The sequence below is a fragment of the Kryptolebias marmoratus genome, linkage group LG11 (genome assembly GCF_001649575.2).
Source record: "Kryptolebias marmoratus isolate JLee-2015 linkage group LG11, ASM164957v2, whole genome shotgun sequence".
In the NCBI taxonomy this organism is placed as follows: Eukaryota; Metazoa; Chordata; class Actinopteri; order Cyprinodontiformes; family Rivulidae; genus Kryptolebias; species Kryptolebias marmoratus.
This window is the reverse complement of record NC_051440.1, coordinates 20,057,847-20,079,163: the sequence shown is the minus strand read 5'-3', so window position 1 is coordinate 20,079,163 and position 21,317 is coordinate 20,057,847. Positions and strand designations below refer to the sequence as shown.

Sequence of the window (21,317 nt, the reverse complement as noted above, 5' to 3'; positions counted from 1 at the left end):
AACAAATTTACACAATAAAACTTATACAGTTCAGTTGTTTTGCACGTATGATTCAGAGAGTTGCTCTTCCACAAATAAACAAACCACTCAAGTTATTCTTTTCGGTTGTTAATCTGCGTCTTTGTGCTTGCTTGCTTGTTTTACAAACTTTGTCTTCATTACTCCCTTCTTTCTTCTAAAACCTCTTTTACAGTCCTTTGTCTGCCTGTCTCCAGAGAGAGCACAGGCAGGTCTTAAAATGAAAACTAAATTGCACCAAAACTGCTTTCTGGAGGATTTCTGCTCAAAACAACAGAAGACAAAACCAGACAACACATCTTCTAAACCTACAAGTAGAGCAACACGCACACATATTTAGACAGACAAAATCAACATGCTCCTCGTTACTTTTTCCTGAATCCATTATTCTTCTTCTGGTGAGTTCAGTGAAGCATAAACCTCCACTGGCAGCTATTAAAAACAACATGTCTTTTGTTATGCTGTGAACTTGTAAACTAGATGTACAGTTGATGGTTTCACTTCACATAACTCTCATTTCTACCATTTCACTAAGTGCTTATAACATTTGGTGGTAGGAAAAAAGGGGGTGAAAAAAATCAATCATCAGTAAATCAAGCTTTCATAACAACTAATGGATTGCATTAATCTATTTTCTCCCAAACCCATTTAATAAAATGTCATTATCCTCATTAAATTTAAAAATAAGATACCACTAGGTGTCACACTGGAGCAGCAGAATCTGAGTCCAAAAAAAAAAAAGAAAAGAACCTTAAGTGAAGCCTGACTTGCAACTTTTAAAGCTTCTTATCAAACAGAGGAAGGTTAGGATTGTGTTCATCCTTTCTCTTTATCAAAAACATTTTCTAAAAGTGTTTAAGTTTTTGGTTTGTGCAATTTGTGCACATAATTGCCTGCGTTTTTTTTCTCCTCACCAACAAATCACTGCGTCAGGAAAACATGCGCATTTATTAAACGGGACTTCTCTCTCATTCATTCCCTCATTTGTTCATTCATTCAGCCAGCCATTTGTCAGACACCCAGCTGTGCAGACTCAGAAAAGCAGGCATCTTTCTCACTGTCAAAGCTCCTCATTCACTCATTCATTTATTCATTCATCTCCTCGGTTTTCATAATCTTTCATTTCAGACTGGGAACCATAACTCAGCTGCTTCCAGGACTCACACTCTCCTCCCATGATTAATTTATGCAACATCAGCGCAACAAAAGTTCATCTATGAATTCATTTAATGTAGTGTATCTATTTTATCACTAGAACTGTATGTTAGCTTAATAAGGTGGACACATTCAGTGGCAAAAGTTAAACAGTGGGTGAGCACAGGTTAGGTGGGTTTAGTCTCTCCATCCAAGCTTGTTCCCTACAGCCTTCTCCTTGTTCACTTGACCATATGCTTCAAATTTTTGTTCATGCTCTACCAATTTACCCCCACGTCCCCGAGAGTGAAGCCATGCCCTGCATAAATGTACTCCCGTGTACATAGCTGAAACCCAAAGTCATTTTTCATGTGGTAGCTCCCTTCAGGTCTACAAGCCCTGCAGAGTGGTCTAACGAATGAGAGGAGCAGGAGGTGGAACAAGTCGGAAAAGACAGAGGAAGACTTACATGTACCACGTGTGCTTCTGGATTTGTTCTAACTGTAAGAGACACAAAGACAAAAGGCAGATCAGTAAACAAACATTTTATCACTGTAACACCAAAACATTCAATGCATATCTGAATGAAAAACAAGAAATTACACCTGCGTATAAAAATACTTCAGAGTTTTTGTGCATACCATCTTAAAATGAATATAACAGGAAAATACAAGCAATGTTTCACAGTAGCATTAAGTAATGAGACCTGCAAATATTAATATTGCCAATGGGGAAAACATATCGACAAAGTAGAGATGGACAGAGGTACAGATATGTATGTGGGAGAGAGGTGAAATAACTGAGCTTAAAACAGAGAATATTATCTCCCTCACACATGCTGCTGACCCTGCCTGGTCCGAAGGGAATCTCCCATTCTCAGCCTCTTCGCATCACTCTTACTCACACAAAAATCACTTCCTCGATGCTGCTCTTGTCATCACACTTCTAATGCAGCCACTTTGTCACCATCCCTGTCAACATGGTCTTTTGCCAATAACACCAAAGCAAAGAGAGATAGAAACAGTGAGCCAAAGGGCAACAAAGAAAGATGTGTTTTACGATGACTTCGCTGCATATCAACTGCCCACAGAGGGGAAACAGGATCAATGTCACTGCTGGGACTTTTTAATTTGCTCACGCTGCTGTTGTGGAACCACGGGAGATACACACAGCAACTCTAATTATTGTCACTCATTCAGAGGCATAGTTCATGTGTAGATGTCTCTATCAATATCTTGATGTGTCCTACATCCCATAGGACCTACCTGTGCACTGTAGAACTGATTAATGACTTTATGTGATATTAGTGCAATCACACCATGAGGCAGACTCTGGTTACCGACTCCAGGTGACTCCTGTCTGCCTCTGCAGAGGTCATAGTATTGAAAGAGACACCCAGGCTGTCAGATACAGGCCAGTGGGTGACTTACTCTCTCTGCCTTTTATTGAAGGGCCTGAAGGCAGGAGGCTGGTGTTTACACACATACTGGAAAGTGATGTGGTTTGAGGTACAGAATCACATCAATAAGATTTGACCATTATTTGTGTGTATCGGTGCCTATCTAGGTTTGTATTTTTCTGTGCGCTGCAAAAAAATGCTAAAATAAACATATTTGTACAATTCTTGGAGCAACATGAGTGTAGGTGAGGGAAACTTCTGCCCTATCAGCTCAAAACATACTAAACGCATAGAAAGTTCAATAAATACACGCATAAACAGTTATTTTTTCATTCTGATAAAAAAAAAATATTCTTAACAATGTATAAAGGTAAGAAAAACAGTTTATTAAATATAAACAAAAATGGGAAAGCTGAAGAACAAGAGCATTAACACTGTCAGCTAGTTTCTGCTTTATGAAACACAAAATCAAACTTTATTTAAAGGAGACTTATTGGATCTTATTTTAGGAGCATATATTGTACTGTAGTGAGCAGTATAACTCCTAAACATTGACTGCAGTCTGTTAAAAAGCTTGCAGTTGTTACCCAGTCAGACTAAAGTGGGCTTTAACGGAAGCCTTAATGACAACTGAGCTAAAATGGTTCATTTCAGACCGTGGATGAACTGAGGAAAAGTATACGATAAATACGTTTTTCTCTTTAACTGCACATAATGACAAACTATGCTATTGTAGTTTAAGAGTAAAAATAATTATAATTGGTCTTTTTTAAGGAAATGTTTCTATTGAAAAGTTAGGTCGAAGCTTTAAATGAAAATTTAAAAGATGAAGGCTTCACCTATATTGTGGTTGCTGCTCCTTCTGGTCTGACAGTTAACACAGAGCATAAACAGGAGGAGTTGGACATTTTTAATGTAGGAAACAATTTGTTGCCAGCACAAGCCGACATTGGATAGTAGAGGTTTATAAATGGTTGCTCTTGAAAGACCACAGCAGGTGGTTTCAGTGTATTTTTAAAAAAACGTGTAATTTGTGAGCTAAATACTAAATAGCACTGCCAAAGATGCACAAAGCACAGCAACTTCGAAACCATCCACACCTTCCCCATGGAATAATCTGGTCTCTTAACATAATGAAGTAGCCAATCCTCTTCATCAGTCAGATATAATGAGTGGACAGATCTTTCCAGAGTTTCTATGCTTATTTGAACAGATTGGATGAGATGATTGTTGAGGTGGAAGGCACAGTAGCCTTCAGGGCCCCGATTACAGAAACGGGGAATAGAGGAAAAACCTTTTATTGGGCTAAGCCCCTTAAGCTCAGGTTCGTGGCCTTCCAACCAGAGACTGAGCTTACATACATCTACCAAAAATAAAAAATCTATCTATCAAAGGATAAGAACAGAAAAACTGTTACCCTTATCGAATCGATCCAGCAGAATGTTATTAAGAAAATTATGGACAAGTGATCCAAAGTGAAATAAAGTCAGGTTCCCTCATGTTGTCATTCCTGCCCTTGGGTGTATTTTCTTTGTGTCTGACTGCACTCACCATTAAAGTCCAAGAACGCTTGAGCTAAAAGGCTATTTGACATTCTGTAAGGTTACAACACTTCCCCCAGAGCGCTGTTTGGCGTCCTCGTGCACGAGAGGGGGGCAGACAGATACCATATTCTCTCCCAGCAGCTTGGTCTGGGTGTAACCCCTTATCGAGGACATTGCCGCTGTCTGGTGGGCATATCTGGGGGATCTCAGGGTGACCTGCCCTCATCAAGCCGGGAGAACAGGAGAATAAAGCAAATAGTGTGCATACAGCATAATAAAAAGCTGCAATCTTTCTAGTCCATGATGCTTACCTGAAGCACTTTACCACAAGAGTGCCACTTCTCTTGCAAACAAACCTCCATTTCGGTGCAGTTTTCTTTTTTTGTTGTTGTTATTATTATTTTCTTGGTGCATCTAAGTTTCTGTCACTGTGCTCATACTTATTCTTATGCTGTGAAAGATAAGCTAAGGCATGGGGAAATGGAGCAGCAACATTTACCAACTGTGGTGTCACCACATTTCCTCACAGACAAGTGCATGAAAACAGATTCATTGATTCACAAAGATACCTGGAGTGACTCGAGAGGGTGTGTGAGCGTGCAATATGTGTATGAGAATCTAGGGGTTTTATTTTATGGAGTGGGAGCATTTTATGCTTTTTCTGGCTGAATATGAAAGCCAAGTTCTGCTGAAAGATTCTTGAATGCCAAACTCATAACCATCATCCGGCTGCAAATACATATTAAACCGACTTCTACAATCTGGTACCACAAAGATGAAAGCTGTAATCTAGCAATATTTTCTGTAGCATAAAGATTGATACTAATTGTTTCAAGTCAAACCTTGAATGAACTGACCGTTAGTCTTTTGGAGGCATCCACTTCAATCATGCTGCGGAGAAGGTTTTGACAGTCTGGAGGGATGAAGTGTGGCATATGAAACACTCCCAACTTCACTTTCTCCAGGAGATTCCTTAGGTTGTCATCATCAAATGGCAGGGCACCCTGAAGAGGCACAGAAGCAACGAGTCAGATGAGGCAGATGGGAAATGCATGAACATGAAAAAAAGTAAACGAAAAATTTTTTATTTTTTCTTTAGGTAAAGCAACAGGACACCTTAAAAAACCTTTTTCTGAACATAAAAATAGATAACTGGCATCCCCCAGTAGAAGAAAAAAAAACAAAAAAACAATTTGAGTTTTAATTCTGCATGACTGCAGAAATTGGCTTGCTTTGTCAACCGTTTCAACCCTTCCCTTCGAGTATTTGGCTGTCAAATGCAACACAAAATAAATAATAAACAGCAGTGAGCTGAAAACAGGGTTTTTCTAATAATTACCCTGATTTCTCATTTACCTCGTTCATTTAGCATTCTCCCATCACAGCTATTTATCAAAGAGTGCTGACACTTCACAGATGTGGCTGTGTGATGAATAGCAACCTCCACCAGAAGAGAAGATGGAGGAGAGCAAACCAGTGAAAGAGAGGACTAAGAATAAAAAGGGGGACAGACTTGTATAACAGATGATCTGAGCGCAGCCTAACTGCTGGGGAGTATGCGAGTCTCCCACAATCAGACAAATGGTTATCTCGCAGCAAGACAGCAGGAGGAAACAGGAGAAAGACGGTACAGTATCTGAAGGCAAACACCGCAGGCAGAAAAAACAAAACAAAACAAAAAACTTTTTGTTTGGACTGAGAGAATGGTTACAATCAGAAGATGGCAAACAATTTAGGATTCATGCAATATAAGTGTACTGAGAAGTCTCCCTATAACTCAAATAAACACAAATGAATTGGTAAAAGTCGGGGAGAAAAATAAAAAAAAGACAAAACACAGGGCCTGTGGCAAAAAGTTGCCATGTCAGTGTTGATATTTATATTGGGCTCTCTTCTTTCAGCTTGGCGGCATGAATTATTCATAAAGCAGGAGTGTGCAGGAACTCCAATACAGCTGTTAATGAAACAAAGCTTAAGGGCTGCATGGCTGGGGAACCACAGACATAATGTAGCAAGAGAACAGACCTTATTACCGATACGGCAGTGTGTGTGGATACGGCATAATGAATATAAAGATGCTCCAATTCTCTGATCCAAAGTTGTGCAAGAATAACCAGCTTGAGGGCCTCTGTAACATTTTTGGAGGTAAGGCTCCCTTAATGTTAGGATTCTGAAGTAAACTCTTCAACGTTTGAATTTGAGGTTCCAAGGTTACTTCAGGCTTGCATCATCTTCTCATCCCGTTCAGATTAACCTTGATTCAGAGGCCGGTCAGCAAAGTCCTGACTGTCCCTTCTAAAGGCTCAATTTGTGTGTTTTTGACACACTACAAAAGAAAAAAGTTAGACATACTGCTAAGTGCAAAGGAAAAGCAACACTTCATGGTTAAAGTGTATTATGCCATGTTATATTAAAGTTCAGTCCCTTTCAGCGAGTAAAAAACAAACTGACACTCACCACCAAAAGAGCGAAAAGTATGACACCGCAGCTCCACACATCTGCTTTTCTTCCATCATACTTCTCCCCCTGAAGGTAAGAACATTTATTTGAACAGTGACAGTGGACATAAAACTGTATTGTTTAAAAATAAAAAGTTAGTACTGAAGAACAACTGTTACAGTTGAACTCACCCTGATTACTTCTGGGCATGCATAGTGTGGAGATCTGTTGTGGAAATGAGAAAAGCAGTGTTCAAATAATGAATGATTCAGGGCAACAAAGAGGCCAAAACTTTAAAAAATGCTGAGTTTTAAGGATTCAATCAGTACAAATGTAAAGTCAATCAAACCAGCATAAACTACTGTCAAACACATAAGCAGGCAGTAAATATTTCCACTGGACATAGATCAAGGTGTACTTCAGGAGTTAAGACACCCTGAGGGGGGTTGGATGTCCTCCTCCCGTTTGCTCAGTCAAGGGCATCTTCACACAGCAGACAGTAACCAGACCCACTAATCTTTACAACCGCTGGATGGACTGACAGTAAAGCCAATGACTAGATTGACACATCAATATCACATGAAGATTTATGGAGCAAGCTCGCAAACCCTGCTCCATAAACTGGTGGCTGCAGGGGGGAGCGACTTGTCATTCATTCGTCACCTCCATTTTTTTGCTGTACTTCGGCATTTCTGTATTTAAAAATTATTTATCTGGGGTAAAAATAAAACCCTTGTGCTGGTCTATAATTAGAAAGATAAAATAGTTTGTTACTTGGCTTTTCAAAGCATTTCACCTTTTCTCCCTGAAGCTGTCAGCCTGGTGAGACACGTCCTCCACATGTTTCCTCTCACACAGTTTAATACCAGAATATCTGAATTTAATGAGCGACTATTAAGGGCTGTTTCCTTGTGTACTCATGAATACCAGCCCTGATGACCCAGCTCCTTGAGCTGTCAAAATACCGGCCGATAATCACACTCTCATCATGTCAACAGGGTCAATTCAAATGTGAGTCTGTGCAAATACGTCCTCCCTGATTGCAAGTGTCACAGTGCATTATGTAGATTAGCAAGGAAGGAAAAAAATAATAATAAAATTTGCACTGGTTATGTCTCATGAGCAACATAACATATGAGCCACAGCTGGAATCTGCAAAAACATACATTCATTAATTGAACAGGCTTTAGGTTGGTCAAAGTACAGACTAGAAAACAAGCAAGCTGTTAGTTGGAGCTGAATCATTTTATTATCACTAGAACAAAACTAAACCATTACTTTATATCATCAGTACGAATGTGGAATACAGTATGCATTTGTTTTGTGTTGGCAAAATAGAGAAAAATACACCTATTATGCAGTTTGAAGGCTTTAAATCAGCTGATATATGCTACATGCATACTTTAGAGATTACAGTTAGTTTTAGAAAAGACAATAACCTAAATAATAGCCTAAAAAAATATTCAAAAAGGATAAAGAAAGATGCAATGTGACATGGGGCTGAACATTGAACAGATAAACGTATATATCTATGAAATAAATTAAAACTGCAAGATTTATATTCATTTTTAATATATTACAATTAATATTAATGTTATAATATTGAGTATATTAAAAAAAATTGATCTTCTCTCTAGAAGTTAAAGTTGGTATGATTATGGTGTGAAGTTTATGACATCATCAACACTCAATGGTCTTTATAGGTAAACTGTTCTGAAAAAAACGATGGTTTAGGCTCATTATTCGTCTGCATCAGAAATCTTTTTGCCCAAAGATGAAAACCACCCAAAGAAGGTGGAGCATCTCTTTGGAACAGTGCAAGAGTTCACCTTGGTTCTGTTTTAGCTGATTCAATTCAGATGTAAATGTTTACTGACATCTTCATTTAAAACTCTCAGCTGATTAGTTTTTTTGTTGCGACCTGATATTCAATAAAGCTGCTTTTTAATTACATTGGACAAAGCTTGGCTTGCTGATCCTCAGATTCTGTTTTTTAGTCTGATCTATCCAAACGTACCTTGAATATAACGGATTCAAGAATAAGAACCTTTTTTTTTTTGGCCTTATAAGCCTTTTATCTCAACTTAATTTGACAATAAAAATCACTTCATTATGTGATGTTTCCCACTACCACAGTTTTACTTAGTGCCTTCCTGTTGATAACTCCAGACAGATGTGCTTCAATAGAAAAAGAACAAAAACTCAAAGAAATTCCATCCTTACAATAGCCAGGACACATTTGCTTAAATTCGATTACCGACCTAAAAAGAGATTTTTCTCATATAATAAATCTGCCACTGCTGACTCCAGAAGTTAATAGACTTGCATACCAAAGGTAGGCAACAATGAAAGCCATTCCCCTCTGACCAGAGTGAAAAATTCAGTCTTTTAAAAAGCTCTTATGGATTTATTTGCTGTTACAGCATCAGTTCTGTGTTGCTATCTGTAAAAGCTCATTTACTTTCTCAACCCAATGCCATAAACATCACATAAACAAAATCACCAGACAGGAAAGAAAATTAAGTTACTTTCTAAAGGCAAGAATACTCTAACAACACTATAAAACATGATTCTGCTGTGAGTGATGTACAGATCGATGGAGAGGGAGACTACAAAAAGCTGTTTTAAAAAAAACATACATTAAGCCTTTTGGGACTTTTCTTTATTGTTTTGTTTATAGTAGCTTTTTGTGAATGCTAAAAGGCAGAAGGGTTAAAAAGCTCAAAATATACACTGGAGGGAAGTCTGTCTCCCACAGAAGACAATTCTTTTAACACCCTGAAAAACCTTGTTAGTAATTCAAGCATTTCCTCCCTTTGGTTAGTGACACTGTTATTAAATATGGGCCAGTTTGACACACAGGAAGCAAATAATGTACAACTATCTCACACTTCTGGGCCTGAGCTTCTCTGGATTAGAAATATTAAGGACACAGAAGCTAAAAACACAGGGTTTCAGACAAAACATTGAAAATGTTGCTAAGACAATGTTTAAGCATTTGTACATTTTCTGGTGGACACAAGCTGCTAAAACTGAACTTTTAGGGTCAGACTAAACATAAGCATTCAAAAAATAGCCTATGTATGTTGTACTATCAATTACCATAGAAGGGGTAAAAGAAACAACAGTGATTTTAGGAATGTATTGAGAAGCTTGTGTTTGTTAAAAATGTGTTTTTGAAGTAAACTTGTGGAGTTCTGTAAAGATGATGATTTACCTTCATCAAACAGTGGAACCAAACTGCAGTAAATAAAACATGGATAAACTCACAGCTGAGTTGGTTTCGACAGAAAAGGCTTGCCCTGAATTCATGTTTGCATGGGTTTGTCAGTGGCTCTGCTCGTTTCCACATCTGTACATCTGCATGTATTTATCTACTGATGTTCTCCAAGGCTCCCCCCTCCTGCTACCTGAGGCAACTCTCATCTTTACTCAGCTCCATTACCCAAAGCAAAGGGAATGCATTTGTGTCAGCGGCCTGCTGCATGGTGAGAGGGAACCCAGATAAATCTGTTTAATTAAAAAGTGTCATATCTGCACTTAGAGATGGGGCAGTCAGAAGAGCATGAATAATCAATAACCACAATTACAGTGCGTGGCACCAGCAGACACACACATACACACATTGCACACACATTTCTAAAGCATGTTTGCAAACAGAATGATGATGGAGCTCGGAGTGAAAAGATAACTACTGGGCCTACTTTTGGAACAGTGTCTGTCTCTGTAAGAGCCCCATGTTTCCTCCTGCAACAAGTACCTAAAGCATTTTGTAAATACATACAGGGAAGCTCAGCAGATGAACTTCTCTTGGATCAGATGTGGCAGCAGAATACATTCACATATAGGCACAGTTGGTCAACCTATTCCGTGGAGGAACCACTTTTGGCCCTTTATAAAGTAATGGAAACACTTCTGCATGGTTATCCCTCTTAAAAAAAATGTATTCAGTTTTGCACATCCGATTTGCATATTTGTACACACACACATGCACATGGTTGGCCTGATCGCTCCTGATGAGTCAGAGTTTAGGCTTTACCACTACAGCTGAAATAAAATTATGCAACAGTTTCAGCTGGATGAATGTGTCTGCATAATCATGCTGTAATGCGCAAGCATATGAAGGGAGGGTGTCAGAGATGGAGACAAAGAAAAAAAAAAAAAAAACAACCAATGAGAGGGCAAAGACGTTTAGAGGTTGGGGATAAAGTGTGCTTTGTGAGCATATGCACTTTGTACATTCTGTGCATGTGTACTTTCAGTCACATCTCAGTTTAATCTGGACAGTCAGTCAGAGCAGGGACAGATGTTACCGGGACTCCCTGTCACCCAGATCTGCAAGGAGAGGCATGACAAAGCAAATACCCTTCCTGATATATCCACCGGATATGCACACAGAAAACATCCCCACAAGCAACTTTGCTTACATTATTCTGAATAAATTTTAGATAATCAAAACAACTATTTGTTGCAAAGACCTTATTAAACAGAGACTGAGAACAAAAATTAAAACAATTCTCACATATAGCTAATATCAGAACTTTACCAATTGATCAGTTGGTAAAATTATATAGTACAGTTTATTTTTGCCTTTTAGTTTTTTAAAATAATGCGCCTTCCCTTAACATAAAAGGTCATGAAAGCCAACCACATTTTTGGGCAGAACAGTGCTGCACTTCACACAATTCCTTCAAAACACTTCCTGCAACAGGAGGGCCTTTCACTGCAGGAGTTTTTTTTTTTTTTAGCAAACTTCAAAGGAAGTTGACTGAAAGTTTATGCTAACATTTTTTAAGGACAATGTCATATCTACTTAATAAAATGGCAACATAATTATTATGTTTGAGGTGAAGCTTTTTATTTATTTTTTGCATTTTACTTTCATAAAGCCAAAGTTTCTATAAACTTTTAAAGTCGTTTTGAAAAATAGTTCTCCTGGCTTTCTGTGGACTGTGACCGCTTCTTTACTTATCATTCAGATGTTAAACTACAAGTGACTAAACCGATGGTACGAAACAAACAATTAGCTATAAATAACAAGTAGGATTAAAAAGTTGAGCAATACAGAAGCCCCACAGTTCAAATAAAGAATAAGGTCAGGTTTGCATGGTTTTACTTATATTTTCAGAAATACATTAAAAGAGAGAAAAAGAAAAAGAAGTTAAATTAAACTTTTTGCAAACAAAATGGATGTTTTAATCCACACTTCCATTGGGTCATTGGGTTTCTAAAAATGCACTTTCTAGAAGCGAACTCTGATAAACTTTCACCGTCCACCCTGTCCCCTACAGCTCAGGGTTAAATAAAAGCACTCCTCAAGTATAGAGACTTCAGCCTTCTCCTTTGATTGCTGCCATCCACTGACTTTTCCTGCAAGCAAATTTATTGTGGTCATAGGATTGATGAGCGTGGTGGGATCGTAAAGGCTAGATCATAAACCGTCAGAGTGATAGGAGGAGATAGAGGGCAGTAATGTTTGGCCAAGGCCCTGTCCCTGCTCAGAGCCACAAGGAACAATCAGGAGAGAACAAAAGTCTGTTCTCAAGAAATAAACACTGCGCCGTGTGGAAGTATAAAAACGGTGGACCTGATTTCCCCACTGATCCTTCTCTGTTACTAATTGTTTTTCTCTGCACATTAGTTATTCCACCTCCCCTCCAACCACGATATATTATTACCTTCAGAGCAATTTTAACATTTTATGAGATAGTTAATGCATTGGAAAAGGAGCATTACAACATTTCTAATCATGCTTACCCACAGCTGGTTTCCAACAGACTGTCTCCAACCTGAAGGGACGCCATGCCAAAGTCTGCTATCCTGATGTTGTTCTTTTCGTCTAGCAACAGGTTCTCTGGCTTTAGGTCCCTGTGGCTGGAAATCAGGGATACAAACACAGAACACTGTTAATGAAACATGAAAACGCTCATATAAAGTTATGTAACAGATCAAACTGAGGAGAATCGAATGGTTTGCTGAGGAGGCTAGTAATCGCTGGATTCATGCACGCAGCTGTGAAGAACAAAGCCTCTTCACCTCAGTGCAACGTCTCACTTTGATCTGTCTGTGCTGAAGCTTCAGAGACCCCCCACCTTGGTGTTGGCATGCTACAAGGTGTGACAGCCCCCACCCCGCTGTGTCCTTTTCTCCTTCTGTTTCCCTCGCTCTTCGTCCCTCATCCCATTCCCCTCATCGCCCAGACAGCCACCAGCAAACTGGCCGGGAAAAGGGATTCAGAGAGGAAGCCAGCCGCAGCGGTGGTGTTCATTAGCTGCCATTCATTACTACTAAACACAGCAGGGAGGAGAATATCCAGCGGATATCATCTCCTGGCTTTAAAAGGACCACTGAGAGAAATAATTTTCTCATGTCATGTGTCCTGATGCTGAATCAAAGTCCCGATTCAGATTAATAACTTTTCACAGATACGTGTGCTTAGCATTTTGTTGTAAATTTAAAATCTCTTTCAGTACTTAGAGTTGGATTTCATCATACTTGACTGCTTCATGTGATATCTACCAAGGCTGGACTCTTTAAGACTGAACACACAAGTACGTATGTGCAGATACACAGACACACATCTGTCGTGTCAGAATTCAATAGTTGATAACTTGGACACATAGTTTTAGTGGCATCCTTTCAATAAGTTATATAGCAACAGTTATGGCTTGTAAAAGCTTTGCAGAATGTCTTTCTGCTCATGATTTGGGGGCTGTTTGCCATGCACTGCTCTTCTGGGCACAATCTGCAGGTTGTTTGGGTCAAAATAAAGAAAGAACAAAAACCAGCCTGTTTTTAAAAAGGCCGCTTATTGTGGGCATTTTGAGAACCATGAACAGAGTGTCAAATCTGTTGTATATTTATTCATTTATTTTTTCAAACAATGTTGAACTGTTTGTTTCAAGAATTGTTCAGCAAGTTTACAGAAGTTCTTTCTTTTAACTATGAAGTGTTTCCATAAAAATGTTTCAGTTAAACTTTCTCAGTCTACAAAATTTGACATCTTTCATGGCGACTTTTGTTTAGATTTTAATTATTAAAATGTTGTTGCTGAGTTTTGTGGCAAATGTGCAGAAAAGGTTTAATCTGATCAGATGTCTCTTCAGTAAAGAATACACAGTATAATCAGCTGTTCTTCTCCGAAATCTCCATTACCTTCAAAAAGATCTCTGCTGTCAAACAGGGTTTCGAGTAGCCTTTCTAGTCTAATACTAATATTATCTAAAACACCTAATCTGATGAACATGCATAAACTGTTAAAAACAATGTTTCATATTTAACTTCATGACTTAAAAATTAATTATTGTTATTAACTAAACTTTTCATTCTGGGTGCCCAAATAGGGCTTCAAAGGCACAGAACTAACTAGATAACATGAGTTATACTTTCATCTTCTTCTAAGGTTAATGACAGAAAATGGGGAGTAAGAACAATAGCTGAATATATCTTCCTTTGAAGAATGCTTCATCAAAATAGACATTTAACCTTAGATGACATCAATTGTCGTACAACTCATTTCCTGTCCTGAGGGACCAGCTGTCAGCAGGTTTGTTATCATGCTGGCAGTTTCTGTGATCCCTGCTATAATTGAAATAAAACTTAGATAGCATTTAAAACAGTTGTCCCCAGGCTACAACCTCTTTTAGTTCACACTGCGATCATTTGATGGTGATGTCAATAGCCTGAGAGTTTTAATGAGTAATGTCGAAGCACATGGGAAAGGAACAAACGGTCCATTCAAGGGCCATCAGACGGAAAAATAAGAGGGGACTGAAAGGTAAGTGGGTATAGGAAAAGTGATCAACGTGCCTGATTGTACTATAAAAACGCCAACAAGTTGCTCTACAAAGCTAAAAGTTAAAATTAACTTGTGAGCAGAGTTTAAATGAGATAGAAGAGATAAACACAAGAGTCAAAGTACAGCATACAGAGGCTGCAGGCTGGCAAATTATTAGGACTATTTCTGACAAAACCTTCAGAAAATATAAGGCTGGTTTTGAGCAGTGGTTTGAGTGTTTAAATAATCATTATTGGACATTATGTCAGGAATAATCTCTCAGTCGTGATGGAGCATAATCAGAGAAGAAACGTCTCAGTGGAATCACATGTTCTGTCTGAACCAACAAGCTGCATCGGGACAGTCTAAATCATCAACATCACAAAACCCAAATACATGAGGGGACATATCCTATTACCCCACAGATGCTTTCTGCAAGGAGTGAAGCTCTAAAAAGTTTATAGCCAAGTTTATTCAATAATTACCACAAGAAGAAAATACAACAGAAAACAGAGTTGAAGACATTTTAAAACAGATTTTGAAATTTTGCTACTGAAATTATTAACCCAAACTGTTTTTGTACTTTGCCTAAAAAATAATAAAATAAATGTTAGTAGTCTGTATAGTATAGACTGGCTTAGCTGACCTCGAGTTATCCCTTTTATTCGAGTTGCTACAGTATTTGGTGAGTAGAGGATGTTCTTTTATGCACTCATAACCTCTCCTTACTCTGGTTTTGTTACTGTTTTTATTCTCCATGTACATACAGTATAAGCCATCATTTCTGTAATTAACTTTGTGCTTTTATTTATTTATCTATCAAACAGCAAATATCCTTGGCTCAGTCAATACATTGTATTGAATAAGAGTGATTTAAACTGAACAGACTAGTTTAAATTTTCAATTAAACGTGTTTGTTTTTTTCTTTTCTTTGTACAGTATGCTGAAAAACCTTAGGTTACAGGTAAAGTAAACTTTAAGTAGTAAAAAAGAAAGGTTTAGATTGCAGTAGATTATTAAATTCGACACTTTCAAGCTAAAAGAAATCTCTAAGAGACTTGTGAGTATTTGCATACAGTCTGGATAGATTGTGTTTTGCAGAAGCTTGTCACGACTCTAGCATGATGTTCATGTCATTATGATACTCAAAACATGGTTAAAAAGTTAGTGTTTCATAAAGAGAATATAATTTTCCCATGGTTTAGCCATTTCACAGAAATATGTTTTATTATTCTTCCTTGTTCAGCCTGCTGTCATAACAAGTTGTGTGGCACTAACTGGCTGCTAGGGAACATGTTAAACTAACAGAACTTGTTCAATTGTGCGTGTATATTTATATTTACATTAACATATGAAAAAGACATGTTTTAGTATTTCATGCAGAAGTAAAACTTTCTAAGTGTCAGTACTGTTCTCCTTCCTTTAATTGTTGCTGCGAGCTGAGATACAGACATTTAGCCTTTTTTATCCCGCTCCTCTTATCTTCACTTTTTTCCCCTCTCTCAGTCGTTTTTTGGCTTCTTCTGACCTACTTAGAGAGACACTAAGCACACTCACCAAAAAAGACAGCTTTAGGGTAATATTCTATCACATTAGCAAAAAAGGACAGCGTTCTGTTTATTGGCTGTGCTCAGCACAACCGTTCATTAGCTGATGGGGATAATTAAGTATTAAAAGCAATGAGGGATAAAAACAATAAAAAAATATATTTTAGTTGGAAAAAAAAGTTGCAGTAATACTTTAAAACAGAAATTTATGACGATGTCTATAGTTTTGTTCATATCTGTTGAATTTGTTCAAGCAAGATTTGTTTAAAGCAACTAAAGTGATTATTTCCGGACAAACAAAAGTTTGTTTTTGTCTCCAATGGCTAGAATAAATGATACAAGATAAGAAAAAGCATAAAATACATTATCCAAGTTTGTCTCATTTTCATATATTTACAAAACAATATCTGACAACATCTGACATGAACAATAAAGTGAGAAAAATGTAAACAGCTATCTTGCTGAATCTAATGTTGCGCCTGTGGATTGTTATGTTCTTGAAACTGTCCATTACACATTGTTCAACTTGGTCCTAAATCCTGTTAAAAATGTCAGCTTTCAAACATGTCTCTTAAAATGTCAACAGTAGAATTGTGACCAAAAATAATGTTGAGACTAAAATGTTTCAAAGTGTAGACAGAGAAGAAAGGACGGCCATGAGTGGATTTATGCTCTCTGGTTGTCTACATTTTTTATTTTATATGTACAGAGAAATAAAAAGGTTACAACTGACATTTGCTCTTGTTGTTTTATGGATGCATTTTCTTTGAATAAAACAATCTAGTTTTTAAAAAAAGCAAACATATCCTCGCTGTGCTTGATCCATAATGAATAGTTTTGTTGGACCTGACATATTTCTGATGAAGTTCAGGTCCAACTGAAGCAAAAGCTACAGCACTATGATCACAGAAGTCTGAATCAAGAACAACCACTAAAGTAAATATTACTTTCTGATTTATTTGATCTCCCAAGGAATCAATTAAAGCCCAAAAACTATTGCTAACATATTATACTGATTATTTATCTTACATTTAATTTTCTTATTCATTGACTAATATCCTTCACATTTTACTAAGCCCCTCCAAAAAATCAAATATGATTATTGATGAGCAAAAGAAAACCAGTATGTTTCCTCTTATGGACCTTATATTCAAATTAAAAGCTTTTCTTCATTTACATGAGGACTTCCTTTTGGTTTTGTGTAGCACTTCGTCTTAAATGCATCTCTGCAGGAATGCAGTGACTAAGAAGTGGAACCACAATACTAACTACAGCTGTAAAAAAAAAAACGACAAAAACAAAAAACGTTTGCTTTGCCGTGCCACATCTTTGTGTGCAACCTTGCATTTTCTCTTAATCCAGAGGCGTTTGACAGACGATGATAGGATGAGTAACAGACCTTTAAGACAGAAAAACAACCAAGCTGCCAGAAAAACACTGGAGTGATGGATCGCTACAGATCAAAGAAGAAATAAATAATAAAATAAATAAAAAAACAGACCAAAAAAACTTTAGTCATTAGGGTGCTTAATGGTACAAAAACATCTTAGATTTTTACATCTTATTTGTTATTTTTCAGCATATTTAGACCTGCTTTGCTTATTTAATTGCTATTTTGTCTCCAACACGGCTGAAAAAAAGAAACCATCTACAGTATGAGCTGACCCCCTTCATATCATTCCTAATAAAAAATAAAATACTCTGGTTTGCTGGGTTCCTAATATTTTCTTTAAGAACTCAACTTTTCAAGTCTTTTGTTGTTCCATTTTTTTTTCACAACCTATTTCTGGATAAAAATTCATATTGAATATTTATTTACATAGTGTAAATGGTTTCAAATTTCTCACAACTTTAGAAGATGAGAATGTTAGATTACAGGTAAAATCTACAGATGAACTCAGTTTGATAAATGTCTATCTACAGACATCAATCAGTCACCTACAACTCTTAATGATGTATTTGTGCAGCAAACCTGAAACCAAACATATCTGCTGCAAGTGACATTTTTGCTTAATTTACTTTAACTGTGTGAAATCACTGGTTAATATTGTTTATCATTGCTTTGAGAAGTTATGACACAATGCATATCTGGTGTCTGAATATGCATTTTGTTGGGTGGTTCCAAGAAGCTAACATCCAAACAGACTGCTTCAGGTATAAACTCACCGGCCTGCAACTGCTGGAGACTAGTTGGTGACTAAAACTTGACTCAATATCGTGAGCAAATGTGCTAAATTTACATTCCAGCCTCACTAATATTTTACTGTGTTCAAAATTCAAGCAACAGGCCTCTGCAAGTGAAGTGAGGAAATTGAGAACACAAATGTTGTTTGTCAACTACTCAGCAACAGTCGCAGCCCAGTGAGATTCTATCTTCAGCAGAATGTACGAACTGTAGATTTAGTTAATTATCAAAACTATTAATAAAAACCGTCAGGTAAATCCTTTATAAACTGATAAAAATAATATGCTCTTGGACTTTGAAAGACAAAGTCAATTTTAAGTGGCTCATGAACCACAGTACACCTGAAACTTTATCATCTCTGAAAAGACTGAAGAAGAAAACTTACTTAAAATAAATAAGCAGCCACATGAGTTGTCCTCTTGTCTTGGCTCTAACAAGGTTTAGAGTCAGTCCATGTCTACGTGTTCTCTCAAAAATGTCCACACAAAAGAGATCTTTTTTATGAGGTGGGAAGAAGGGAACATGTCATTTCCTCTGCCCCAGAATTCATTATGCATTTGCTTTAATGATGAATCCTTTCTAATGGCTATTTTTATCTGTTTTCTCTCTCTCTCTCTCTCCTTGTGAAAAGACAATCCCTGAATCAGTGTGCGATCTGAATCAGCGAAAGAAAACACTGAGTCATAACAGCGCTTCCTTTTGCATTCTTTTTTTCCCCGTCACAGATGGATTTGAATTCATCTTGTCCCAGAGAGATATTTGGGGATAAAACGTGGGCGTAGGACGCAAGCATGGAGCAACGAGAAGAAGTTAAAATGGGACGTGTGCACAAAAGGATGGCTGACGAGTGCAACACACCTCCCCCGATCCCACCCCCTCTTCCCTCATATGCCCTACCCTGCGTGGTGAGTCACAGAGAAAGCGGCACACTTCTAATGGTCTATGTAGGTCCCCCGCGCAAACGTTTCAAAATGGAAGAAATGATTGCTGAAAATCTCTCTTCTTTTTGTTGAGGGGATGCTGGGATCTCATTAGTGGGGATGGAAGGAAGGTGAGAAGGGCCGTTTCTGTCTGTCTGTTTGCTCGTAATTGAGGTTGGGAGGAGGGCGAGTCGGTAAACCGACTCTCCCAAATAATCCTCCTCATGATAAATTTACAAGGCATCATTTTCTAAGAGTGTTAGTGAAGAGATTTAAAGAGCTAAGACCAAAAGACTGCACCCAAGTAAAACAGGAGAGATTAATATGCTTGTGAGTGTTCCTACAAAATAATCTATGTGCCGACACCGAGCGTCAGTCCCAAATACTCACCTCTAATTGGTCTAATCTTTTATTCTCCTTTATTATCAAGCATTATTAGCACACGCTGATAAAAAGACTTTTTAATTTTCAGTCCTTTAGACTGGACAGTTCTGTTCTAATCCCTGCTGAACACAAGGCATGGAAGTAGGGTTATTGTTTGACAGTGAGCCTCATCTTTAAATTTCTTTCTCCTGTTTCATCATGTGCGTATTTTTTACGAGTTAGAACAGTTTTTCAACAGTAAGAACACAAAGTCTCTCCAAGCTTTGGGATCACTCATGGATATGTATGCCACACACATATAAACAAGAAATAAACACACAAAACAGTGCTCCAAATCAGTCCCTGCTGACTTGTTTGACTTTTGAAGTATATATGATTGCCTCTGGTCTTGGAGCTAGTAAACATTTAAATTACCCCCCGAGGCGGAACACAGCATGTCACATTAATGCGACTCTGACAAAATACACTGGGATGATCGAGATGTTATTAAAGCTTTGTTTTTAACTAATTCTCTTAGCTGCTTTATGAAGAGCAATGTGTTTGTTCTTTAATAAATATTATACATTCCACCGTATAGAGACGCGTGTGTCTTTATAACGTGATGAGATACAGCGTGTGTTTTCTTCGTGCTGCAACTTCTTTATCAAATCACTGCTCTGAAAGCTAAACGACATTCCAAACATCTGAATAAACTTACAGAAATGTATGCTGCAGCAAGATTCTGTATCTTCTCTGAATTCATTACCGGAGAGCTCATTATTTGTTCAATGGTGTGTGATAACCAAATTGACTTTGTTATGCCCCCTGGCTATGAATGTTTATCGGTTGGTTTTCTTTTTAAATGTAAGTGATATTTTTTATGGATTGGAGATGATAAATGGGACTTTTACAACTTGAGCTCTTTCTGTCTACTCTATACCTTTGCCACAATTTATTATCCCCAACTGGCATGAAAGGTGGGCAGTATTGTAATTGCCTGTATGTGCGTGTCTTTGTCTGTCTGTTAGCAAACTATCTCTTGACTCAGTGGACAGATTTTAATGAAACTCACAAAAAGGAAATAATAGAATTGCACATACAACTGATTAACTTTTGAAGTCATCCCCATTCAAGACGGCCTCCACAGCCAAGCATGTTTAGAAAATACAAAAATGACTACAACTCAGTCAGTTTTACAGTTATTGAGCAACAGTTTGGTTTGGTAGAAGCTGAGTGTCATCCCCCACTTACACTTTAAGTGTTACCTGATTGCAAAAAAACAGTTTTTAAAATGTTGCCATAACTACTTAAGTCAACTTTGTTTGCAAAATATCTCAAAATGTCTCATGAATCACTGGGTGGATTTTAATCAAACATTCAGAAAGTATTTATTGGATGTACAACTACAGCTAAATAACTTTTGGAGTCAACAGAATTCAAGATGGCCGACAATTTGACAAAATTCAGTTCACAGTACTAATTTACTTTAAAAATTGCAGGTCCTTTTTGCAGAATAATTTTCTATAATTACATTTTACAAATGTGATGTTAGCAAAAAGTTACAAGGCTTTTTTTAAATGTGTAAAAAAAAATATATTTTAATTATATAAATCAGAAAACTACCATCATCTAAATTGGAGTACCTTTGAAACATAGAAAGAACTGCTTCTTTAACCACTCAAAGCCTTCAAAAATTTTCCCCTAGCAGCAACTGGAAGGTATCTTTTTACACAAAAATCCGGCCACTTACCATATCGAATGACTGTGGCAAAAATCCAGGGCAGACATGATTTGTCTGAAAAACTTCCTGGCCTCTTTGGGTGTTAACCTGCCTTTCTTCACCAAGTAGTCAAACAGTTCACCCCCAGACACATGTTCTAGGACAAGGTACCTGAAAAATACAGAGGGAGATTGATAAAAAAGCTTAAAAGGAAAAAATCTAGTTCTTAAATCTTGCATCCAAACCTTGTAAGACTGGATGAAAAGTGCAG

General features: G+C 37.5%; 1 protein-coding gene across 4 annotated transcripts in view; it reads right to left on the bottom strand.

The window, feature by feature from the left end:
- The window catches only part of brsk2b (BR serine/threonine kinase 2b), a 163,170-nt gene that overhangs the window by 19,923 nt on the left and 121,930 nt on the right, over positions 1 to 21,317 (bottom strand). For all 4 annotated transcript variants that reach the window (XM_017423011.3, XM_017423008.3, XM_017423010.3 and 1 more), the window contains exons 4-9: positions 21,077 to 21,217; positions 12,292 to 12,408; positions 6,726 to 6,759; positions 6,553 to 6,621; positions 4,953 to 5,099; positions 1,622 to 1,653 (exon numbers count right to left, since the gene is read on the bottom strand). In XM_017423011.3, the coding sequence (XP_017278500.1) occupies positions 1,622 to 1,653; positions 4,953 to 5,099; positions 6,553 to 6,621; positions 6,726 to 6,759; positions 12,292 to 12,408; positions 21,077 to 21,217 (540 nt within the window). The remainder of the gene's footprint in view (positions 1 to 1,621; positions 1,654 to 4,952; positions 5,100 to 6,552; positions 6,622 to 6,725; positions 6,760 to 12,291; positions 12,409 to 21,076; positions 21,218 to 21,317) is intronic.